The 25,983-nt window shown below is 40.9% G+C and overlaps 2 protein-coding genes across 3 annotated transcripts in view; one reads left to right on the forward strand and one right to left on the reverse strand.

Annotated features, from left to right (window-relative positions):
• Positions 1–748: 748 nt before the first annotated feature.
• Spa17 (sperm autoantigenic protein 17) lies at positions 749–11,638 on the reverse strand. Of its 2 annotated transcripts, none has more exons than XM_028755914.1 (5): positions 11,188–11,638; positions 9,783–9,963; positions 4,949–5,019; positions 3,076–3,153; positions 749–947 (listed from the first exon to the last, which is right to left on the reverse strand). In XM_028755914.1, exons 2-5 carry the CDS (start codon positions 9,934–9,936, stop codon positions 801–803), a joined length of 450 nt encoding a protein of 149 aa, XP_028611747.1. In that variant the 5' UTR covers positions 9,937–9,963; positions 11,188–11,638; the 3' UTR covers positions 749–800. The 2 variants fall into 2 exon arrangements, with proteins under 2 accessions (XP_028611747.1, XP_028611746.1); XM_028755913.1 differs by having other exon boundaries at positions 11,486–11,637.
• Positions 11,639–11,741: 103 nt separating this feature from the next.
• Positions 11,742–25,983, forward strand: part of Siae (sialic acid acetylesterase) — a 36,810-nt gene continuing 22,568 nt past the window's right edge. Inside the window, exons 1-3 of the mRNA XM_028755786.1 lie at positions 11,742–11,844; positions 15,674–15,835; positions 22,191–22,366. Of these exons, the coding sequence (XP_028611619.1) occupies positions 11,760–11,844; positions 15,674–15,835; positions 22,191–22,366 (423 nt within the window). The 5' untranslated portion in view covers positions 11,742–11,759. The remainder of the gene's footprint in view (positions 11,845–15,673; positions 15,836–22,190; positions 22,367–25,983) is intronic.

A 25,983-nucleotide genomic window follows, 5' to 3' on the forward strand; every position in this document is an offset into this window, starting at 1 on the left:
TTATGAAGTCATGAGACTGGATGACACGGGCAGGTAAATACTAAAAAAGAGTCCAATTATTGGGTTTAATGTATCTAATAGAGAGGAATAGTAACAGCAAAAGAGACTTTAAAGAAGGGCTTCATACTCAAGGCCTGTCTCAAGACAACAACAACAACAGTAAGCTGTGTGATCAAAGCAGCAAATACTTGGTACTAGTTCAGCACATGAATGGTGTTCAGTACATCTTCAATGAATGATTGCTTGCTTATGACAAGTGAACACCAGTGGGCATAATTTACAGGGAGGCAGGATCTGTGCTTGTCTTTATAATAATTCAAACTATTAAACAAGTTAGGGCACAGTATATAGCTCAGTCAGAGCCCTGGGGTTTACCACTGCCACCATCACCAGGAAAAAAAGAAGACTACATTGAAAAGGCTTAAAATGTTACCACCAGAAGAGAAACATGGGCTTAAAGCTCAGTTTCCAGGGGTGGGTTAGAGAGGCTTTACTTGTTAGGTATTAGAGCACATGACCCAAGGTCTCTGAAGCCTAGACACTTCTCCTCAGATGCTGAATTCAGAGGCATTTATACACAGGCTTGGGACAAGTATAGCCAATTCTCCTGTTCCCAGGGAAATCTTCAAGGGGTGTGTTTCAATGGTATGTTTATTAAACAAATGCTCATGACAGATTTTCACAACAAATGTTATTCCACAACATCACGTCTCCCTTACTGAAGAAAAAACAACAATCACAACACGGATGGGTTTGGATTACTTTCATGTTTCCTGGGGGGAGGGGTAAAACCTGTGGTCTCAGTTGTTCACCTCTGCTTTCGGATTTTCACTCTTATCTGACTTCATCTTCTTTACCTCTTCTCTAGCCACGTGTCCCCGGAAGACGGACTGGATTTTGAGAGCAGCTGCCTCCTCCTGTTCTCTTTCTTCCTCAGTCATCTCCTCCTTCATTGAAAGAAGAGAAAGTGAAAGACTTCCAGAATGCTGTGTTTTGATGCCACAGAAATGCCAGCTTACAGATGCAACTGTGTGAGGTCTGTTGCTTCCTGGGGGGGATTTTGGTACAAACTGTATGTGTACCAAGGGCTGAATGCCAAAGGAACAGGGATTCAGCTTGCTATTCTTCAGTATGTCTTAATACAAGAGCACTGTCTATGTCTTTTCTCTTGTTGTTCCCAGATAGCACCTATTGTAAGTTTCCTGAGAAATTATGTTAGGATGGGGAAGCAAGAAAGAATCCTTAAAGTACAGTGTTTCTGTTAACATCAGTACATGTGCTATTTTGAAATAATCATGATTAATAAGATAGACTAAAATGATAAATTCTAATCTCTAGATGTTTAGACAATGAAAGTCATACGTTTAGAGGTTGAGCATCAAACAGAAAGTCACCCACTCTACTGCTATCGAGTTTATCATCGGGGTTGGCACAACAGTAACATACAGTTTCTTTTAAATTTAGGTCTAATTGACAGATGGCAAAATTCATGGATCCTAAGTGTAGAACTGAAAATATATATGCCCTTAATATATCTTTTTTTAAGCTAAAAAGATGTTAAACATACATTTAAGAATTCCCAAGTCATCACTTGTGAAAAGTTGAAACATGTTCGCTTTCCCAAATCTTGCTCCTATGAAGTAGCCATTCCTTGTAGTTGTGTGTGTCTGTATTTGTGTGTTTATGAATCCTCCCAAATGTTCTCTGCATATGGGAACATTTACATGAAGATGTATGCTTTTCATTTTAAAACAAGACCATGCTCTTCGACTACTTTTCCCTGGAACAACAACTCTACGTACTCTTTTCTGTGCTATTACTTTGTGTGTAATTTTGCTCAATGTTAATGGGAGAGACACGGCCTCCATGCTTCACTGTACTGATGTCACTCTCCTGTGATTTAGTCACTCAGTCCCCTATTGATGGACCTTTGAGCTGTTCAATTCCTTCATTACAAACAGTGAGGTAAATTTAGCTCTTAAGCTTTTAAATACAAACAGACTGGCATAAAATTCTTTGAGATGATTCTCCAATCAAGCGAGTTACTCTTAAGTTAAAAATCAATGAGACTTTAACATAAACTCATATTCCTGAATTCTTATTACATCTGATGCCAGTGGTAACTGGATTGTATCAATATTATTCTAGAATAATTAAATAATGTAAAAAAAATGTATGTCTCAGTGGGTAGGAAATAAAGTTCTCCTTGATGTCAAATGTTGCTAGCTGAGATACTAGGACCTGAAAAGAAACTCAAAGGTTTGAATTGGGATACTGTACAGAATGAATTCTTTTACACAAAGTCCAGTCTTTCTTAGTTTCTGCTACGAAGAATACAGGCAATCATGTGCTATATTTGTTTGTTGTAACATAATGTGCTGTATTAGTAAATGTTTAACTGGCTCTACAGAGGAATAACAGAATAAACTAACATTGCCCTCCTAAAATACTATCAAAGCTCTGGTTTGTAGTATTACCTTAGTCTCAATACTCTTAGGTGACTGATTTAAGTTATCAAAATGATGTTTCGTTGTGAACAATTATCTCCAAGTGATAGCCTTAGCACACCACTGAATAGAGATAGGCAGTATCTTTGAGGGTAGACTTCCCTCTTTCTGGGTGGCTTTGATGTAGACTATCAAGGCAGGCAAGCGTTTCTATAGAAGACCTTTCAGGGAACGCAAGCAAGCCACACTGTGTAAAGCCATTTCAGTTGGTGGTACGTAATTGTTTTCCTTTTGTTATCTCCAACCTTTGTCTTTGTGTGGTGGTAACATAAGTAGTAAAGAAATTCCCAGAGTGGAATAGGAACTAAGAGAGGAGCGGAGCTTCCAAGCTCATCTGTCTGCCTCTTTCCCATGGAAAGATTTTCTGATTTAGACCTTTAAAGGGAAAAGTGAGTTTTTGAAAATAATCTTCCAGTTTATCACTGATTAACATCTAATTGATTATCCAGAAGAAGAATTCTAATTTCAATACTATAACTGTTCTGTTGATATATATTTTATGCACACCTTTAAGGTTAGTGATGCTATTGTGTGTAGGAATACAAAGTACATGAAAAACACTACGTACGAAGGGAGTAACTGGTGTTTCTTCTCTCCCAGATGACTTGGCTATTTCTTGTTCACATTTCTCAGCTTGTTCTTGTTCCTAGAATGAGAGAAGAGGGTCACAGGGCATTGTTTTGAAGGTAGCTAACTCTTGGACCATGCTGCTGAAGAGAAACTGGAAGTTAAGCTACCGAGAAGCAGGGGGAATTAAAGATATATTTGTCTTTTAACAAGAATTTGTCTTGGAAAAAAAAAAAACACGGAACCAAAACATGGGATAAACCACTGCAATACACTACTAGCTGATAAGGTTTGATAATAAATCTTGAAGACAGTTTTAAAAAAGTGTTGATAGTTTCTACAATAGCAATAAAAGTTGTCGTATTCCATAGTATGAAGCCAAGTTGACTTTTTAATGATAATTATAGATTAAACACTAAGTCAATAATACAGAAGAGAAAGGAATTTGGGGAGGAGAGAGTGATGGGGATGAAGATCAAAGTACCTTATACGAATGCATGACACTGTCAATCATTGCCTTATGCAGTTAAGGTACAATACTATATTAAATCAGGAAAGTGAGTTTCATTTTTGGAGAAAGATACGTATAAAGAAGGAGCCAACTCAATCAGTTCTGACATGGCTAGTCCAGTCTTCCACCAAACAGAGTTACTGCTAACTCACTGCCTTCAGGAACAGTCTTTAACATATAAAATGGAAATCTGAGCATATGGATGGAATAAGACAAAACCCTGGAAACCAAAAGTAAAACAAACACCTTGAATCTTCTATGTAACACAAGGACAGAATGTTTTCTTTTCTTTTTTCTTTTTCTTGATTTTCCAAGACAGGGTTTCTCTGTGTATCCCTGGCTGTCCTGGAACTTACTCTGTAGAACAGGCTGGCTTAAAACTCAGAGATCTGTCTGCTGCTACCTCCCGAGTGCTGGGAATAAAATCATGTACTCTTGGTCTATATAGTGATTATTATCTTTATTATTTTTAGATAGGTTTTACTGTTACTAGTGTTACTAGTGTTACTACTGATACTAGTTAGCCTTTGGGCCCAGGTGATCCTCTTGCCTCAGCCTTCTCAGTAGCTGGAATTACATGGCCAGGCCATTCAGCCCTGTTGCTGGGTTTTTTTTTTTTAAATTAAAAAGTTTTTTTTTTTTTTTTTTAAAGAATCTGCAAGTTACTTTGGGGAATCCTGCTAAAATGTAACCTTTAATTTGGATACATGGGGTCTAGTGTGAGACTTAATTTTATCAGGTTTCGAGTTGATGTCAGTGATGTTGACCCCACATGAGCTGTCTTAACCAATCTTTCTCATCTCAAACACAGAACAGATACTATGCTGACTGCTAAGGATGGCACAAACCCAGAGTCCAATGAAATGTGAAAGCAAGACACTGACGTCTTACGTGAAATATGTGCCTTCAACTCAGGACAGTTTTGGTTAAGAAAGGCTATCTTTGAGGATACTATTAATGATAAAAATGGGTTCAGTTACTGAAGAGATTAACTTTGAAGGAAAAAAACCCTATCATTATCTTCTATTTGAATTAGTCTTTTTGTAACATGTAAATGAACAAAGTTGGACTAATAGTGTTTTATTTTATGAAATGTAACTCATGACTTGTGATGCTCAATAAAGTGTAAAGACTAGGAGACGGGTGTGATGTGTGATGACCAAGCCCTTCCTCCCGTTGCCATCTTTACATTAATGCTAAGTAGTGGGACTCAATTCAGGTATTTTAGAAGAGTATTTCTCATCATAAATTTTAATAAGTTATTTAATGTTTGACACACTTCTCAAAACTTGGGGAAAACCATAACATTGTTTTTATAGAATAGAAAAATACAGGCAAACCTGGCAGGTTCGTCGGACTATACCTTGAATGCGTGATTGTTGTAGAAACGGTCCTCTACCTTGGCCCCCCATTCTGCTGGATCAAAGGTGGTTTCTAAATAACAAAAATCATTTTCTACTTATTTTGTGGTCATTAAAGTGAACCAAGAACAATGCAGAAACACAAGTTTCTTGTTTCAAATCAGAGGTTCTTTACTGACAGTTGAAAAATCTTGCTGACACTGGACAGCCTAGTGCTATAGACATAAATAATTAAAATATGATGACCAGTCTAACACTGAATGAGCCCTTACGTTCATTTACAAAAGCCCTGGATACCTTCCTAACTTCTGTCTTCATAAAACTCATAAGAAAATGAGAGATACAGAACAAACGTCAGTATATAAAAAAAGTATATAAAGCATATAAAGTATATAAAGCATACACTACAGGATCAGGAAGTTTGGAAAAGTGGAAAATAAGGGAAAGTTTTCAAAAGAGACACATTATGTAAATGGTTCATATAGACAAGTAGTATTTCTATCCAAAGATAGTTTTAACTTTCCACCACGAAAAATTACGAACTCCAAAAATAAGATGCTCTAACAAGTCCCAAGTGCGCATATATATATATATATATATATATATATATATATATATATATATAATTACAATTGTCAACTTGCTGTTTATCATTTTATTGATATATTTTCTGAGTATTCTCAGGCCACCACAAACATTATATTAATCTACATATTATCTATATACACAAAATCTACAGACACTTAAATATCTGCCTTTAAAATATAGGCATGCACCATTATCACATCTAAAGCACTAACAGTCCCTTACAATCATCCTGTATCTAGCCAACTATCCAAACTTTCCGCTTTGTCTACTATAGTTAGGTATCTTGATCACATCAGAGCCTCAAAATGGACACACAATGCCTTTTGTTATGTCTTTTACATAATATTTAGTGGAAAATCCACCACCACTTTATTTTTCTGTGCAGTTTATTTGTTGATGAAATTGGGCCAGTTTTCCTTTGGAATTTTCCAGGGCAGATATTTCTGACTGTCTCCACAGGGGATTGTTCAGGGGTCATTTACCCTTGAATTCTCTCCCTGTAGATTGGTAGCTGGAGCTGCAGATTTCATATGATTTAGGTTTGATTGTTTTGGCAAGAATACTTGATTGGCAGTGCTACTTAATCTTCTCAGAAGACAAATCATATCCTGTTCTATTTTAAATAATTTTTATGGGCTGATGATTGTTCCTTATTTAGGGGTACAAAATGGTAATGTTTTAAATGAATCAGTATGAATTTTGAGGTGGACTTGATAAAGGAAACAGTAAACTATTTTGTTACCCCGAAATATGGGCCTTAAATAAAACAAAGGTCAAAGACTTGATTCCTTTACCAGCTTTCAAAATAACCAGGTGGCTCTTAGCACCGTCTCATGGTGACCTGACAATGATGGGTTCTGTGTGTCTGGTTTTGGCATTATGAGCTCACAAATACTTCGTAACTTGAGTGAATTCCCATCCACTGACTTTTATTATTTTTCTTGATTTTCTATTTGTCCATAATTTGGTCAGTTGTAGCTTATTCAGGTGCTTGGATGCTTCTAGAAATCATTAGGCATTTGTTTCGCGGGGTCCAAATATGGTCAGCTTAGACTTACATATTTGTCCCTCGTGTGTGGAACTGCAGGTCTGGTTCAACAGAAATGATATTCAGAGATAACTTAGGGGGTAGATGTCCATTAACATTGGTTGATCATGATTTTGAGGTCTTGAAAACGTATGGAGCCATAAATTACTTGCATTAAAAAATTTAAAATAGTGTGTGTATGTATGTATGTATGTATGTATGTATGTATGTATGCATGCGTGTTTTACACAAGCATGCTTTGGCACATGGTTGGAAGTCAGAGGACAACTTGCAGGAGCCTGTCCTATCCTTCTTCCATGTGGGTCTTGGAAGCTGAACTCAGGTCTTTGGGCTTTACAGCAGGTGCCTTCACTCTCCGAGTTACATTTTAAAAGAGAAAAAAAAATCATACTGATATTTTAAAGTTCAAATTCAAAATTACAGACATTTATTAAACCATTTTAAAAATTACTTTTACACTCCAAATGCATTCCCAATACTAGCACACTTAATCTTTTATACACAGTTACAAAGTTTCCAGAGTGACTCTACATGTTAGTCAGCTTTCATTCCTGTCACAAATACCTCAGATAAACCAAGTTAAAAGAGGAGAGGTATATTTTGGTTTACGATTTGAGAGGTATCAGTTAAAGACTCATTTGCCTTGTTGTTTGGGCCAGTGCAAAAATTAAAAAAAAAAATCCAATATGTATATTTGAGTTGTTTTCACAAATGATGGTATAATGAAACGTGTAAAGGAGGAACTGTAAATTTGAAAGGTACTACAGAATTCCTTTCCTGTGGATATATGTTCCATTCTAGTTGGAATGAGGATGAGGGCTTAGTTCTCTTAGCCTGGTCTACAAGTCACACTGTCGCACTTATGGCTTTTTTGAGTACACGTAGTGGTTGGTAGTTGTTTCTTCTGTGTTTCATTACTGTATTTGTGTGTGTGCCAATGGAAACAGATCAGATCCCCTGGAGCTGTAGTTCCAGGCAGTTGTGACCTGCCCAGGTGGCTGCTGCTGTCTGAACCTGGGTCTTCTGGAAGAGCAGAAGTGCCCTTAGCCCCTAAGCCATCTCTAGATGCCCAGTTGCGTGCAATTCAGATTGGAATTGTTGTTGTTATGGGTCAGTCTGGGTAGCTTTTCATGTTAAGAGCTATTTGTGTTTATCTTTGTGTGAACTGCTTGTTATCTCTTGACATAAATTTGTTAAATATGTGACTTTTACAAGCTATTTATTAGGCTTATTAACTCACTAGGCTGCTGGGATGTAAACTGCAAGCATTTTTCTCTGTCTGTTATTTTGTTTTCTTCATGATGCTTTGTCACACACAAGCTGACTTTCAGTGCTGTCAGTTCCATCAATCTGTTCCTTCAACTTTGTTGCATCTGAGTTTGAAGCAACTTGGCAAGCAAGATGCTTTTCTTAAGGGATGAAGTATATTTTCTCTCAAGCATTTATATGGTTTCTTATTTAGTATTTAAATCTGGAGTCAATTTATTATTTATCTGGGTGTATGATATAAAGAACTGATGCAAATTTGTTTTCTCCTTTTGATCTCAATATTATTTAAGAGGTCCATTTTCTCCTAATGACTTGAGCTACCACTTATACTGTGTATTAACAGGTTTCTTGTCACAAAAATGAAGACTACTGACCACCTGTGAAAAGGGGTGGCAAGGGAATTCTTGCCAGGTGGGAGACTGGACATTGCTGGTTTAGAAGTCCACACTTATTTCTTTTGCCCTTACTTGTAAAGGCTACGTTTTTATACTGAATCAGTTGGTAATTCACCTTGAGTTGACGTAAGTGGAAGTAGGTGTGGTGGTCAAGTTTTTTTTCAAATGGTTTTAGCCATTTGTTTATCAGAGAACTAGTATTCTAAGGCCATTAGTCATCAATTGTTTTTATTACTGTGACCTGGTAACAATGACTCAAATATATTTTTTTAATGGCATGTTCCTGAGTTCTAAAACTAAACAAACAACTGAAGATTTTTACTGCATGAATTTGTAAAAGTTAATGTTACAATAACCAAATTCATGTTCACCAAAACATTACTTTTAATCAAACAATTTATTTTAATAGTTTTTCCCCACAAATACTGTAGATTGTGCAGCAGATATTCACCCTGATTGGATATGAGACAGACCAGCAGGAGTCAGTAAACTGGTGGAAAGTTTGAGTTCTTCAAAGGCAGGATCACAAGGGACAGGGGGTGGAGCTGTTCAGGGTGTGTGAGTTGTTTTGATTCTAGTCTTGTTCTGGGTTTCCTCTCTGTAGAATGATTTACGAAGGAACATCTGTTTGCTTAGGGGTATTTCCTGTCTCCTTTGCCTAAAATAATGGTAACAAACCATCTATACCACGATTGTTCTAGGCAAGAGTAGGATTACAGCAAGCATGGTAATCATTCCCCTTTTGACCTCTGGGCCAGACCCTCATAGCCATGAGTTGCCACGGCTGGGGTTTGGAAATTGTACTTATGAAAGGAAGCATAGGAACGCCACTTTGGCTTGGACTCAAAGTCACTGCTAGCATGAACCTTAGTCTTTATGCAGGATGGGACCTGGAAAGTAGACAGAATGTAAATTACCTTCCCCAGCTGGCAAGTCACTTGCCAAAGCGGTTTGTTTCTGTGCCTCCGTTGAAGAACAGTTTCACATATCCCAGCGAAACCCAATTTATTTAATCTAAGGAGTGTTGAATTATTTTTATAACACTTATAATACTTTCAAATGAGAAGAATCAAGATTTAAAGAAAACTGCACATTCTCCTCTCAGGAAGAACAGGCAGTCAGCTAGCAGGGATGCATGAGAAGAGGTCTACCTCCTTCCATACTACATACGTGAGAAATACCGTGAGGATGTTCTGGGGACTGAACTGTCACATCCTGTCACAAATATTCAGAGCTGTATTTGAAACCACTTGCCTCATAAAGGCTTTCTGCACAACGACCATAATTTTTAGGATTTTTTTTTCTTTTTCTTTTTGTGTGTGTATGTTTTCATGTTCCCATGTGTGGGGGTTTGTGTGTGTGTGTGTGTATGTGTGTGTGTGTGTGTGTGTGTGTTGGGAGTACTAGATATGTGTTTACATGCATATGGAAGTCACAGGCTGAAGACATGTATATTCCTCAATCTTAAGTTTTACCATAATGAAATGCTTAGTTTATTTTAAAATTCCTATTTTTTTTTTTAAAAAAAGAGCTTACTCTCTCTTTTCTCTAGAAGGTTCTCAAAATACGCTGCAGCAAAAGCTGGTATATTGTCCGGTTGCTCCCTCAGAATCTCCCGTGTCAGCCCTTCAAGAAGATTTCCAAATCCTTGTGGAATTCGGTAGTGGGTGTTGGAGAAAGGAATCGACATCTCCTCGGAAAGAATTGTCTATGGTACCTAAAGATTCAGTAAAAAGTGCCTAATTTAAATTATACAATCACAACTACCACAAACCAACTCATTGTCACGACTCAAATCACTTCTCAAACACACACACACACACCATATTTTGGACTTTAAAAAGAAAAAAGTCACACAATCCAGGCCCTGGTGATCTACCTCAGTAGATCTGAATTAAGTCCATGCAAACCATATTGTGGAAGGAGAGAATTGACTCTCACAAACTGTTCTCTGACTTCTATAGGCATTTTTCTACATCACTGAGGCTGTTCCTATACACACTAAATAAATGAACACAAAAGCCACCTCACCAAGTCTACCCATTTCTTCTAGAGTTTTGAGTTCTACCACTGAACAATTTTGTTTGTTTTCTGAGACAGAGTCTCTCTACATAGCTCTGGCTGTTCTGGAACTATGTAGACCAGGCTGCCCTCTAATTCAGAGATCTACCTGCCTCTGTCTCCCAAGTGGTGGGATTACAGCCAGTTGGGTGGATAAACCCCATGCTCGATAAATTATAATATTATAAACGCAGATCCATTAAATTGGACAAATGCATATTTTTAAAGTTAGAGAATCACAGCTTTCACTAGATATTAAGTACTTTGTCTTAAAAGGTGAGGTTAGATTTTGCTAGCCCACTATATTGAAGAGACAATGATTGCTGAGAAGCTGGGATAATCTCCTTTACATTGCTGAGAAGAAACTGTTTAAAGTCCAGCACTTGGGAGACAAGAGAAGGTGGATCTTTGTGAGTTCAAGGCCAGCTTGGTCTACAGGGCGAGTTCCAGGACAGCCAGGGGCTACACAAAGAAACTCTGTCCTGAAACCCCTACTCCCCTAGAAAAAAAATCAAACAAGCAAACAAAAACTAGCCATCCTAGAAATTATTATAATTTGTTGAATAGTTTCACTTTTCAGTCCCATCTTCTGAAGCATGGCCTATAATGTTCTCAAGCTCCTCTGCTTTCTGATAAGGGATTAAGAAAGGGAGGTCGTGGTTTGGGGATCCAGCTTTTGAAGTCTGGGGAGTCTTATTTTCTGGTTTGGTCAGGCCTTCTATTTTATTATTCGAGGACTGGCTTAAAGGTGGCTTAAAGAGCGGATTTGGTCACTGAGAAAAGACAGCTTTGGGCCTGGGCTTGTGTTACCCCGAGAAGCACAAAGGCGGCGCTGGTTGGGGGTCGAGGCTGGAGAACTAGAGGTTTAACAAGGCCTAACCTGTGGAGACTCTTCCCTTTCTCTCTTTTGGGTACAAACTGGAGGTTAGATATCGAATCTTGAGAGTTGTGAAAAGCCCTGAACCGGGCGGGGGAGGACAGGCGGTCGAGGGGGAAGGCAGGTCAAACCGTGGGCGGGACGTCGATGCCCTAGCGTTCCAGATTCTCCGAGAAAGGGCTTGCCAGACTTCCTATCTGGTCCAGGAGTTGCGGGAGTGTTGGAGATGCGGAGAGACTACGACACGAAGGAAAAAGGCGAAGCCTCCACGTTGGAGAGGGAGTGAGGGAAACCGCCTCACCTCTTCTTTCTCTTCAAGCTGGTGCGGATGGTTCCAGTGTTTTATCTCGTTGCTGGGTAACCGTTTTTTTTTCTTTTTTTTTCTTTTTTTTAAACTACGGAGGCCGGGAGGAGAGGGGAGCGCCCTGCGCTGCGCCGCGGATGTTTCGCGTACTGAAGACTTAAGGGTGGGGCCCTCTAGTAGACCCGCCCAGGCCCCGCCCACCACGCAAGACCACGCCTCTGTCCCTATCCCCGCCCCCCGCCTAAGTGCTCTTCCTGAGTCCTGCGGGTTAATGAAGATCTTCTCAAACATGGTTTCCCCGGGGCCTGTGTTTTGGCTAGTGCTTCTCATAATCGCGCGGGTCAGCAGAAGTGCAGGTGAGGTGTCACAGCTCTAACAGCCTTTCAGATCCTCTGCAGGATCTTGGCATGCGTCCCCTCTAAGAGTCTGGTTTGAGTCAGAACTGGTCTTTTCCCACCTAGGTACTGCTGGGCCTGTCTCCTGCCTTTTTCAAGCAGGGTACCTCACTTGCAGCCTAGGAGGCAGAGGAAGACTTCGGTTTACCTATTGGAGCAGCCTCCAGTGTCCTCAGACCAAAGCCTTTAGGAGAGCTCAAAGAGAAGGGGGCGAAGCTAGTTAGATAATATTTGAAAACAGGTGACTGAGTCATCCAAAATACTTCAACACCTGCCCCCTCAGTGGTACCCTTGGGGAGGGCTTCTATCAGGATGGGTGCCTTGAGGGAATTAAATTTTACTAGTTTAAGTGGTTATTAGGGCTAAGAAATACAACCCCCTCACTAGCTCAGAATAATTTAAGGTTCAGCTCTGACTTTTGATGGAGTTAAAGAGATATTAGTGGAGGGGTAAGACTCCTCACACTGGGAAGGTAGCTGATTCACACTGGCCATTGTGCAGGTCAGAGCTTGTCATCTGACTAACCTGGGCTGGACATTGCCCTCAGCATGGGCTACCAACAGATAGGAATCTGTTCACTCAAAGTAAAGTGTTAATGCTGGATCTACCCACCTCTTCTCTTCTTTGGATCAGTGAAAGAGTGGACCCCAAAGACTGTCAATCAATGAAATTTGAGGGGTTGGAAATATAGCTCTGGGGAAAAGCTCTTGGCTAGCATGCTAGGACTTTGGGCTTCCATCACCACAGCAAATAAAATGAAAGTTGGAGTGGGAAGAAATGACATGATGTAGGCACCAGGCAGACAGCAGCCTTTCAGTGGGCTTTCAGTTTCAAAGCTAGTACCCTGTACTGGTCGTTCCCCATTTCTCAACCCTCTCATGATTTTGGGGACCTGTCATAGGAGGTGGGGGGAAGGTAAAGGCAGTAGAGCCATTGTTTTCTTAGTTTTCCTTTTAAGGGCTGTCAAATTTAATTCCACTGCTTTCTTTCCTTTGGGTCATAGTAGGTGACCTTGGTTACCTTGACAGTATTCATTCATTTTTTTGCCTCAGATCTCCCTTAGCTCTTCCTTGCACATCCTACCATCTTTCCTTTAACACTCTCCTTTTGCTCATGTGTTGAAGGTAATAAAAAGTCACATTTACCAATGGAAGGACCTATTAATAATTAACCACCCAGTTTGAGAACTGCTAACACTGTGATTTTTAGCGAGACTGCCAGTAAAGTCTCTCTGCTGGATTCCCATTGGAAGTAACCGCTAGCCTAAAACTTTTTCTTAGTCTATTTATGATGGTGTCTTTCCCATAGCACTCATGATTGTTTTCCACTTCAAGTCCCAAAAATGAAGGGAAAAATCCAACACCTTAAAAATACTGGTGTTTGGATCCACCTGGTGCTTGTGAGGTGTGGTTCTTTAGTTCATTGCTCAGTTCCTCAGTATGTGTCTCTGTCTTTTCTGCTTAGAATGTGAGCTCCATCAGGATAGGGTATATACTTTTTCGTTGCATTACCATCACAACGTAACTGCAGCAAAAAAGGAAATTGCCATACCTTTGGAATTAGATGACGTGGATTCTAATTCTGTCATAAGCTACCTTCTGAGGCCAGGCGAGAGCATTACTGTCTTCTGTATCTTAGTGTGTATTCTGTCACACTAAGCGCCTAGCAGATTGTAAGACCCCTGGCAGCAAGAATTTTTACCTATTCTCGGTATTATTTTTCCTTCCAGTGTTACAGTCTCAATGTGTAAAGTAGTAGGTATCCATAAAGGGATATTTGTTGAATTTGTAGCTGTTCTAATTATTCTTAAAAATTGTTTAATCTATTTGGGTCTTACTCCAGTAAGTAATACAATTATACTATTATTATAAAGATATTTCCCACCTCTAAAATTTTTTTGCTCACCACAAATCCATTCACAAAGAGGTTCTATAAATGAATGTTGGCAAAGGCAGACTGGCTTGAAAAGGCATTCCCCATCCTATGGACTGTAACATTGTTGCCTATGTAAGCAATATTTTCCTCACTCCGTTCTTCTAACTCCAGTCCTCTCGCCACTTAGCTTTTATTTATGCATTTGCTTTTCAGCTTTTGTTCTGTATCTACTCAAGACAGGGCCCTCCCACACATATGCCTCCCGGTTTCCCCAGCAGGCTGCCAACCTGCTTATGCAATTCTGGGATGTTGTGGTCCCAGAGTATTTTGCTCATGGTACATGCATCTTGAGCTTGTTAAGCCTTCTGGATAATCTTTGATTGTCATGTAGGCTTCCTGATTGAACTAGCTCCAGAGTGAGAAAGCGAGCTGAGGATTCTTAGGGTTAGCCTGTTACTTAAAAAGCAGTATTAATAGGCCACCAAGCTTGTGAAGGGACCCCCATTAGCTCTACTGCCCTGTTAAATATAGCCTAAGGGGCCTGCCATCTTTTGTAGCTTCCAGGGAGGAAAATGTCAGCTTTGTTAATTCTAATTCTCTTCCCTGTCTATCACTTTTATTTAAGAAAACAAAACAAAACAAAACAAAAAACAAAACCAAAAGCCCTAAATTTTGTAAATTATTTTCTTTGGAGGATTTTTAAAAACTCTCTCCCCTGCTGAGACAAATTGGGATGTAAGTTTTATGATTTTCCTACTTAAATTTCTATGAGCTCACTGGGATCATTTGGATCAATGCTTGTTATTTAAAAAGTACTCCGATATAGGCTATGAGTTAAAAATAGAAATGATCTCGTTAAAGTGAATTCTTATTCAGTCTTGTTAGTGACTCTTAGCACAGAACCCAATATGCAAGTGTGCCTCCTCTTTTCTTTGCTTGTGAAATGGTGACAAGACCTTTTCTCAGAGATTTTAGCCTTCTGTCTCTAGGTCTGCAGGAAAAGACGATCTTATTTTTGTCTCCGGATTTATTCGAGCTTACTGGAAAGGAAGGATTGTCACAGTCATTAAGTGTGGTGTACCAGGTCATCAAAGACAAAAATCAGCAAACAAACAAAACCAATCAACCAAATGACATCACCACCACCATCGTCATCATCAACAACAAAATAAACAGCAACCCCCAAGAGAAAAGACTTGAAGGGGTTTGGCATTGATAGCATGGAGAGAAGGAGCTAAAGATGGGCCCAGTAACAGAGGAGCTGTGAGCTACGAAGAGTGGGTACAGGGATGGCGAGTTAGCGAAGGAAGTGGTTTATTTTTCTTATAAACACCATCTGTGAGGTTCATGGAAGGTTCATTTTAGTGATTTGAGGGAGGAATGTTAATTCGAGAGACAAGTTTTAGAGCAAGGGTCGGGGGGTTGGCCAAGAACTATGAAGGGGAAGGAAGGAGAGTATGTACATTAGTTGTTATCCTGGGTTCTAAGTTTCTCTTTTTTTTTTTTTTAATTTTTATTTATTTATTATATGTAAGTACACTGTAGCTGTCTTCAGATACCCCACAAGAGGGTATCAGATATCATTACAGATGGTTGTGAGCCACCATGTGGTTGCTGGGATTTGAACTCATGACCTCTGGAAGAGCAGTCAGTGCTCTTAACCACTGAGCCATCTCACCAGCCCCTACGTTTCTCTTAATGGTCTGCTGTGATGCATATTGTTGGAAACTGTTCTTATTATGTGGTTTATTTGATCTGGAGCAACAAGACCTGGTTTTGGAAGATTAACAGGCTTAAGATGCACTCATACTATTTTGCATAGGGACTATATGTTGCTTCTTCTTTTACCAGATTTCCGTGATGCTGAATCGCCCTCCCCCGTTATTTTTGCCTAAGTGTTTGTTGACATTTTTAGGTATTGGTTTTCGCTTCGCTTCATACATCGATAATTACATGGTGCTGCAGAAGGAGCCTTCAGGGGCAGTGATCTGGGGCTTTGGTACACCTGGGGCCACAGTGACAGTGACCTTGTGCCAAGGTCAGGAAACCATCATGAAGAAAGTGACCAGTGTGAAAGGTAAGGTAGCCCATTCTCTGCTCAGTTATTGTCCTCTTCTGCCACCTGCTGGATTATCTGAAAATGAAAGCTTATGACTCCAGCTCAGGTTGTCAATCCATCCATCCATCCATCCATCCATCCATCATCTGTCCATCCATCCATCCATCATCAATCCATCATCCATCCATTCATCCATCCATCCATCCATCCATCATCTATCCATCCATCCCTCTATTCATCCATCTATCCATCCATCCATCCATCCATCCATCCATCCATCCATCCGAGTTATCAGAGTATTTACTTGTGTGGGTAGGCACTGAAGATACCACAAATGGTAACAAGGCTCAAAGTCCCCTTCACCAAGGAGCTCATTGAACATAACAGATTATGTAGTTGTTGGATGAACACATAAAATATCTGTGGAGTTCTAAGAGATAGAGAAGACATCCACCTCAGTCTGGTTGCTATGGAAAGTTGTCACAGAAGATGATAGTTGGCGTGAACCATACATGCGAGAGAGGCAGGCAGTCTAGAGGTGAGAGGGTGGTTTGGAGGGTAAGAGCTCTTCCAGAGAACCTGGGTTCAGTTCCCAGCACCCACATAGGGGGACTCATAACTCCTTGTGACTCCAGGGGATCTGATGCCCTCTTCTGGCTACTCTGGGCACATAGACACACACATACACACACATACACACATATTCAGAAAATAAAGTTGAAATAAGTCCTACTAGCATTTAAAAAAAGAGTCAATTTGGAGATCTTGTGAAGAACTTGAATTTTTAGTTTACCGTCTGAGTTCTGATTCTGTCATTTCTAGGTATGTAATTTCATAATATATTAAATACTTCTGTGACAGTTTGTTTTCCATGTATACAGTGGAGGTGGTACTAATATTTAATGGATTATTATGAGGATAAAATGCATATAAAGTAGTTGGAACAGTGCTTGGCACACTGACATGAATGGTCATTATTGTTACCACTACTGCTACTATTATTTATTCAGTCATTCAAATATTTATTGAGTACCTACTATGTGCCAGATACTGTGCTAGGTACTGATGATAAAGTGCTGAATAAAACAGAAGTATAAAACAGATGTATAAAACAGATGTAGCCTGTCCCTTAATGAAGCCTGGAGGTTGGAGGAGGAGGCAGAAAAATAAAGAACATTCGTAGTTCTGTGAGATATGCCACAGTAAGGAAGGACAGTGTGTGTGTGTGTGTGTGTTGTGTGTGTGTGTGTGTGTGTATGTGTGTTTGAGAGAGAGGGGGGGGAAGAGAGAGAGAGAGAGAGAGAGAGAGCGCACATGAGAGAGCGTAGCATGGTAGTAGAGTAATAGACTTAGTTTAAGGCTGGTCTTGAAAGAGGAGGCACAAAATCAGTAGAGAGAACATCGTAGATATAGACACAGGGACTAGAGTACATCTGTAACAGTGAGAAATCCCATGGAGGTGGGTGGGTCAGGGACACCGGGCTAAGTGATTGATGGTGAGTGCCAGGGGATGGGACAATATAGAGGCTTGTTTATCCCTGCTAAAGCATTTACATCCTGGACCTGTAAATGTTAAGCAATAGAAGCACACGAGCAGACTGATAGGGTTTGGCAGTCATCAGTGAGGGTTGGTAGAGCTGTTAGGAGGCTCTTGTGATATACAGAGACACATGTCGAGGCCTTGGCCTGGGACTATGGCTACCAGGATGAAGGTTCAAGGTGAGGATAAAGGGGTCTCTCTGGGGAAGGGATAAAGATGTAGAAGAGTGATGCTGAGAACTGAAATTAGGTCCTCTGCAGGAGCAGACTGTTCTCTTAACAACTGAGCCATCTCTCCAGCCCCTCCTTGTGATCTGTGAGATGTACTGACAGTGAAGAATTCCAAAACTGCCTATGCTCAGTGCCTAGGTTTTTTTTTTTGTTTGTTTGTTTTTTGTTTTTTTTGTTTTTGTAGCTGAGAATTATATTGAAGTTCTGGTTCTTCTACGTCTATTTCCTAAAGGGTGGGATTATAGGAATGAACGGCCACGCCCCGGTTACACAGTGCTGGGGACTGAATCTGGGGCATTATACATGCTAGGCAGGTACCCTAACTGGTAAGCCATGTCCCTAGTCTACTTTTGAAAGCATATGAAATACTAGGTTTAATTACCGGCACTTTACGCATATGTATCATTGTATTTTGCTCATACTCACTCCCCTGCCTCTACCCCTTGCCTGACTTATCCTTTTGTCGTCGTTGTTTTTGAGACAAGATTTCTCTGTGTAGCTCTGGCTGTCCTGGAGCTTGCTCTGTAGACCAGGCTAGCTACATATTAATTTTCATAGATGTTTAGTCAATTTATATTCCTATTGGTAGTAAATAAAGGTTCCTCTTCCCCACATCCTCACCAGTAGCGGATGTCATTCGTTTTCTTAATGATAGCCATTGTGACTGAGATGCCATAAGTTTCACTCCTTCTCCGCCATATAACATAACCAAGTCTCAAGAGGGATATTTCCCCTCTCCTCTGATGTAGAACTATTGAACGTAAGTAAGTCACAGATTCTGTTTGTTCCAGAGGGGCAAGGATAACACAAGGCTGTAACTGGAGAACCCACCCTAAGGTGTAAATGCCACAACATGATATGGCTTCTAAAATTTTCATGAGCAGTTTTACTCGCATCAGGCGTTTGCTTTTTATTTCATTCTTATTTGGTGGTGGTAGATTTGAATGTAAGCTCTAGAATAAGTGTAGGTTGTAAGGGATGGTTTAGGTAGTAAGGCATCCTTCACCTTCCAGCCATGTTTAAAAGCCGTAGGATCATGATTCAGCCGACGAAGAGTCAGTGTTCTGTGTGGAGAAGTGAAGAGAGCTATTTCTTGTAAGCCCTAGGTTTTCCTTTTAGGAAGATAAAGGCCATGGGTACTCCCTCCCTTTCTTGATATTCATCACAATAATCTGAAAAAAATTAACATTAGATTAATAAGAAGAAAAGCAAGAAAATACTTTATGACTAATCATGTCTCTGAACAAATTATTTTCATTTTGTCCTTTGGGATTGTGGTTTCCATCTTAAGGCTGGAGTTAACTGGGGAAGATGGAGAGAAAAGAGAGATAGATAGCTCTTTCTTTATGTATGCCCTTAGCTGTAATATGCAGATCAGTCGTCAGAGGCAAACCAGCAGACTTGCTTTACATGTGAAAACATGAAGCCCTAGTCAATTTGCATGGCTTTCTTATCAGCCTAGCCGAGGGTTGGAGTTCATTTTTGTCATTTACTCGATGGAGGGCTTGGCAAAATGTTTGTAGGCTGAGTAGCGCTAAAATGAAGACAGGCGGTTGATCTTCCTAGATGGTAGAAGAAAGAATGTAAGAACACAGAGGTTTCGATACAGTGAAAATGAAAACTTAGAGAAACCTGGGCCCAGACTGGCAAAAGAGGTAACAGGTAGCAGCAAATGACCACTGTTCATGAGAGCAGGATCAGAGCAGCTGTGGCTCAGAAGGCCAAGAACCGGCAGAAAGCCCATTGGATGTTGCTGAACAGTGACATGATCCTGTAGTTTGTATGAGTTATCTCTTGAGCTCATGTGCCATCAGTGAATTCTCTGCAGTGCAAGTTTCTCCTGCTTTACGGCATTGTGTCAGGTCGTATTTTTCTTTTTCTTAAATGCGAGAGGAAAATGCTAGAAACTAAAAGACCTTAGGCTAGCTAGCCAAGAAGGAAGCTTTTGGAGAAGTTGAACCCATATTTCTTTGGTACGAAAGATGTTGGGAATCAAGACTCATTCTCTAGGTCCAGTTTTCCTCAGGTTCTAGGCCCTACTGGGAGCTCATTCATTTTCTGGCTGTAGTGAAATGGTGGCGCTGTTTTACCAAAGACATGGCGCTGTCTTTTTGTTGTTGGACATTGTCTTAGTTAGGGTTTCGTTGCTTTGAAGAGATCCGATGGCCATGGCAACTCTATAAAGGAAAACACTTACTTGGGGCTTGTTTACAAATTCAGAGGTTTAGTCCGTTGTTGTCATGGTGAGTTGCATGGTGGCACACAGGCAGACATGGTGCTGGAGAAGGAGCTGAGAGGTCTACATCTGGGTTGGCAGGCAGAAGGAAGAGAGAGACTGTGAGACTCCTTGAACATTGAAACCCCAAAAACCCAACCCCATTGACACAGTTCCTCTAAGGCCCCATCTCCTGTAACAAGGCCACACCTCCTGTAACAAGGCCACACCTCCTGTAACAAGGCCACACCACCTAATGCCTCTCCTTAAGCATTCAAATATATGTGCCTTTGGGGACCAGTCTTATTCAAACCACCATAGACATGCACACTTGTTAGAAGTGTTGGGGAGTTTTTGTCATTAGCCATGTGTATTGAAAAAGCTAAGAGAAAACACATAATTAATAGCTCTGAATGCATTGGATGAATGCAGGAGGCTAAGAACTAAGCCCTGTGTTAGGTTCTCTGGAAGCTGACCCCATCAGCACACATGAACAGCGCTGCTGGCGGAAGGACAGAGCCTCGGTAAGGTGTATCAGTGCAGGAAGCCTGGAAAGACCTTGGCAAGCCTGTATTAGGACAGATTGGAACGTCTGCCTGTTCATAAGTGTGAGCCATACGGAGCACATCACACCTGTGCCACACAATCTGTACTCGCTGCCCACTGTTTCCAAAACAGTGACTTTTCTGGGTTTAGGTTGAATTTTGTGTTTTATATGCTGAGGTCTGGCTATCGGTCAGAGAAATACAATGGTGAGCACGTGGTCCTGGGTTTAGCTGACCTCCTGGAGGCAGAGCTCCAGGCTCAGCTAGTACCGCTCTTCAGAGGACCAAACATTTAGACATTTCCTCTAGCGCTCCAAGCAACCTTTAAAGCTTCAGTTTTTACTAATTTGCAAGTACACATCTGGACATTTCCTGTTTCTGCTTAGTTATTGGAGCTAGGAGGAACCTTGGACAGTGTCCAGCATGAAGTAGGCTCTCAGATGGTATTTCCATAATTATTTCTTCTCATAGGTTAGGGCGGTAAGATTACAATGTTCTATTTCCTGCCCTCCTCATTCTTTTCCTTTGAATTTACATTGATCTGATGGCAACTGATAAGCCAGTTTACATTTGACATTTTTTATGTTAAAATGTTGCTTTCTCTGCCTTTTCTAGGTTCCTTTTGTCTTAGTTAGGGTTTTACTGCTGTGTACAGACACCATGACCAAGGCAACTCTTATAAAGGATAACGTTTAATAGGGGCTGGCTTACAGGTTCAGAGGTTCAGTCCATTATCATCAAGGTGGGAGCATGGCAGCATCCAGGCAGGCATGGTGCAGGCGGAGCTGAGAGTTCTACATCTTCATCTGAAGGCTGCTAGCAGAATACTTGCTTCCAGGCAGCTAGGTCAAAGCCCATGCCCACAGTGACACACCTATTCCAACAGGGCCACACCCTCTAATAGTGCCACTCCTTGGTCCAAGCATATACAAAGCATCACACTATTTCACTGCTCCAGTGTTTTCATGTTTTCTGGTTCTTTTTTTTTTCTCTTAAATCTCTGCATCTGATGTTGACAGTGGTGATCCAGTGGCTGAGAAAAAGGGTAATGGGAGGTGTGGTTTCTAGGAAGCAAGCTATGAATGTCTAGAATAGGGTCTTCCATGGCTTCTTATTTCTTTAGTGGAGTTGAAGGACCTCAAGCCTTGTCTGTCACTCTGAAATATTCGATTGGGTCGGTTAAAATGTCGTTTTCACTGAGATCAATTTATGTGCTTCCTGCTACTTGCTGACAAGTCGCTTTCTCCATCCACCCTGTTGGTTGATGGGAGAACCCAGTGTCGCTGGCACGGATAATACTTGTCAGCAACGTGGAAGGAGGTAGCGATGGATGGCAAGGGTGTCCCTGCTTAGTAAAGGGAAGATTCAATTTAGAAATCATCTTCTGAACCTGTGTTCACATTCGATTGGATAATTGCAGTTAGTTTGGGGTGCTGTGTAAATCAGGAAGATTAGATTATGGTAATATTGACAGTTGGATGGTGTAATGAGATTTTCTGTTTTATGGGTTTTTTTTTTTTCTTGTCAACTAACCATCCTTGAGTTTTAATCCATGTGTATTTTTGTCTCTCCTAATTTAGGATTATAACTGGGTAACTAATTTTTTTTTTTTTGTAAACGCCTTAGTTAAAAATAAGAAGGGATTGGTACAGATTAAGGATGAAAAGGCCGCTGTTCTCAACAGCTCCATCCCCCTTGCCTGGAGCTTGGGCAATCTTTACAGCAGCGGTTGCATACACTTTATCACAGAGCCTGGGCTTAGCCACAGATGAGGTGTGGTTGGTATTTAATTATACTTTAGGGGGTTGGTTAATTAACCCCTTGGAGTCTGTTCTTGTTTCAGCACCCTCCAACACCTGGATGGTGGTACTGGATCCTATGAAGCCCGGGGGACCTTTTGAAGTGATGGCACAACAGACTTTGGGGATAACGGATTTCACCCTCAGAATCCATGATGTCTTATTTGGAGATGTCTGGCTTTGCAGTGGGCAGAGTAACATGCAGATGACTGTCTTACAGGTAAGGGAGTGTCTCAGCTGACAGTCTGTGTTGGTGATAATGCAGGAGAAGGAAAAAGGAGTCGGAAGGCTGCTTCTGTTTACTAAGGACTTACCACGTGCAGAATCCAACCTGAGCACTTTTATACGAAGTAATTTCATGTCACATCCTAAAGAAGAAAGCTACTGTTTGGCACTAAGTGTGCTTATAGAGTCAGTTTTCTCCGTGAAGAGGTTAAAGGTTACTGTTATCCCTAGCCTCCGTCATCCAAGCTGACATATCTATGCTTGCCTTTCTTGACCATTTGTCTGTTTTTGAGAAATATCTGAGTTTGAGGGTGAGGAGTCTGAACAACCAGGCTGTGGTTTCCTTTCATTTCTCTCTTTGACAAAGGTGTAAATTCGATGGGTTGGAAAGATGGCTCAGTGGTAAAGATCATTCACTGGCCTGGAAGACCCAGGTTCAGTTTCCAGCAACCACATGGCAGCTCAAACCTGTCTGTAACTACAGTTCCAGGGGATGCAAAGACACGAAGGCAAAACATCAATGCACATAAAAGAAAAATAAATCATTTAAGAAAGTATAAAGTACCTTTATATGCTTTAAGGCTCATTGTATTGTTTCTATAGCTTTTATTCTTTGTCGTTTCATTATTTCCCTTAAGAAAACGTATTATTAAACAATCCCTTTAAAAAGACTTGACACATATATTTCATCTTATTCATGTTTTCTAATTCGAAAATCCTAATTTCCATATATAAATCTTTCTAAATTTGTGAACTCTTATTTCCTGCCTTAAATATGTGGAAGTATTTTGAACTGAAATGCCTATTGAGCTGGACTCGGCCTGGACCCTGTGGCATGTTTGACTAGACATGGATGTGAGGTTTTACCACTCGGGAAAGCATGGCTTTGTACAGAAGTGGAATTGCTGTTAACTCATTGGAGAAAGCAGTGCTTCCCTTCATGCTTTAATTGTACTTGTGTGTTTTCACAGAAAGGCATGGACCAGATCTGTTTGTATCTATATAGTAACTTTCTCAATAGCAGGCTATGCCAAGGATCCCATCCCATTTTCTGTCATGTTAAATCAGATCTTGATTGCTAAGCGTAAACACAGTCTCTCTGCCTGGAATTTTATCTTGTGCATCTTCTGAATTAAGTGAGAGCTCTGAGATGGAGGGGAACAGAAAAGAGATTCCATCTGAAATATATGTGCCTCTCTCTCTCTCTCTCTCTCTCTCTTTCTCTCTCTCTCTCTGGCACTTAGTTTGCAAGGCAGTGTTTTAGGTGCTGATAGTACCAAAAGCCACATTTTCCAGTTTGCAGAACCTTATTTCTCGATAGGAAAAATGCATTACACTCCCCCCCCTTGCTTTTGCTCCTTTCCCTGTACAAATTCCCAGCACACATAAAGCACTCGAGCACCGTGTTTGTCTCTTTTTCCTTCCCTCCCTCCATGTGCCATTTTGAGGAGGTAAGATTCTCACTATAACCCACCCCTCTTCACATTCAAAGAAGGAAATGGCAGATTGTATGCCCATCTTGTTGTTAGGGTAGAATGGAATTTTAAAGCTGAATGTTATTTATAACACCAAGTGAGAAGTTTATAAATGGAGAAAAGTCTAAATGTTCATCTGCCACCTCAGGGTAGGTCTCAGATATTTCTAGTGAAGCTCAGGAAAAGATGGCCAATATCAGACAAGAAGCCCAAATTTTCAATCACTTGGTCCTCCTGTCTTTCTTATTTTACATACAGAGAGATTGATATAGAGAAGAGAGAGATCGGTACAGTATCCCAATGGCAGGCTTTTAGAAGTGCGGTGGGTGGCTTATTTACAGTGTCACCTCAACCTTAGAACTGACATAGTCTGAGGTGAAACAAGGTACAAAACCTGCCAACTCTTCCACGTTAATTACTAAATTACTAGATGTCTGTCCATCACATGTGTAGGTGTGGGCATGCACATTTGCGCGCGCACACACACACACACACACACACACACACACACACACACACACACACACACACACACATCTTGTTTCCCTCTTACAGGCACCATGCTAAGATCCTCTGAGGGAAATAGATTCTTGACGTGTCTTCATTAATTCAAGAATGTGGTATAAAGGTTACAAAATGAACACTGGCGCGCAGCTGCTTTGATGGGGAATGGTCTGCTCCCTTGAGAGACCTTGGTGCTCTCCCTCAGCCCAGGCAGCGCTAATGACTTCAAATACCTTGGTATTCATTTACATCCTCATTTGAATACTTGGTAGGGAAATAATTACACTGAGGTGTTTGATGAGATGAAATCTGATCTCAGCAGATGGAGTAAGGCTTCCCTTTCATCAGCAGGGAAACCAAGTGTCATTTAAATGAAAATCTTCCTGAAATCTCTTTATTCCTAAATTTGCTGCCAATATCCCAGAGGAAATGCTTCCATCAAAAAGGCTGGGGTATTGGGAAAGGGGACCAATTTCAGAAGCAATTGTCATCAGGTACAGCAGGAATTTTCCCCACCCCCATTTTTGTTAACATCCAGCCTTTCCGGTCCTGGCAAATGTGAAAAGAGATGAAGCCCTCCAGCTAATGTTTTAGATCCAGTGCCACGTGCTGGTAACAATACAGGAGAATGCCAGCCACCCTGACTCCACCGCCCTGGCAGTACTCAGCCACACTTAGGAATGGGGCATGCTCTCCCATCCTGCCTCCCCAAGCTGGTGTCGCATTGCTCTGAGCTGCTTGTGTTCCCAGGCAGTGCGGAAGCTGGTGTGGGTGGAGAGAGTGAAAGCGGCTTCATCCACCGTTTCCATGGAAGCAACATACGATGCTTCGTGCTCAGCGCAGAGCTGAATTTCAAAGGAGGTGACTTTTTACAGGTACTTACTGCTGAAAAATAATTTCCCTGCCAGAGTACACTGTGAGCACATCAGCTTGTTTCTCTTCCTATCATCCATTTTCCATTAAACCTTCCAGATAAGATCCTGAAGACAGATAGGGATTTCCAATGGAATTTTCCGAGACCGTGTGTCATCTCTGTCCTGAGTAGGTAGAATTTGACCAGCTGGAGTTACTGCCACCCAAGAGGCATATCAGGCTGTGGCTCCCACAGTGACCCAAGAGCAATTTCATTTGCATCTGGTAATGCAGTTGGCTGCAGCCAGCACAGTGGTCAAGTCAGAGGCTATTCTAGGGGCAGCATATTTCAGTGAGATGCCATGGGGCATCCTGGCTGCTTTACCCTTTCTCTTTTCTTGTACCGTGGGTTGGAAGGCCAGCTGTATTCTCTGTGGTGGGTGGAAGGGAAAGCAAAGCAGCTGCAGTTTCTGTGGCTGGAGGCCAACAGAAAGTATGCTTGCCTCCTGTGCCTTGCGGTGGCAGCCGGACTCAGCTGGGGAGCCTGTTCCCTGAGGCGAATCATAACTGGGCTTCTTGATGATCCTGTTGGTCCTTTGTTTAGAGAAACTGGACTGCAGTAAGGGATAGAGAAACTCAAGAGAAAACATGTACACAAATACAAAGGCCAATCAAGATCCTGCCCATCTATTCTTTTTTAAAATCAACATCAACTGTAACATGATAACCCAGCCACCCAACAACAATAACTCAAAACAACCCAACAACCCAACAACAGTAA

Source organism: Grammomys surdaster, unplaced genomic scaffold (assembly GCF_004785775.1).
Source record: "Grammomys surdaster isolate TR1022 unplaced genomic scaffold, NIH_TR_1.0 126086, whole genome shotgun sequence".
Lineage (NCBI taxonomy): Eukaryota > Metazoa > Chordata > Mammalia > Rodentia > Muridae > Grammomys > Grammomys surdaster.

Excerpts from the sequence above, each read along its gene's own strand:
- Spa17 (XM_028755914.1), bottom strand. The coding sequence starts at position 9,936 with ATGTCGATTCCTTTCTCCAACACCCACTACCGAATTCCACAAGGATTT. Across the intron at positions 5,020-9,782 it reads CCTTCTAGAGAAAAGAGAGA|AAACCACCTTTGATCCAGCA; the intron begins GTAAGCTCTTTT and ends TTTGTTATTTAG. Across the intron at positions 948-3,075 it reads AAACACCAGTTACTCCCTTC|GAGGAGATGACTGAGGAAGA; the intron begins GTACGTAGTGTT and ends CTTTCAATGAAG.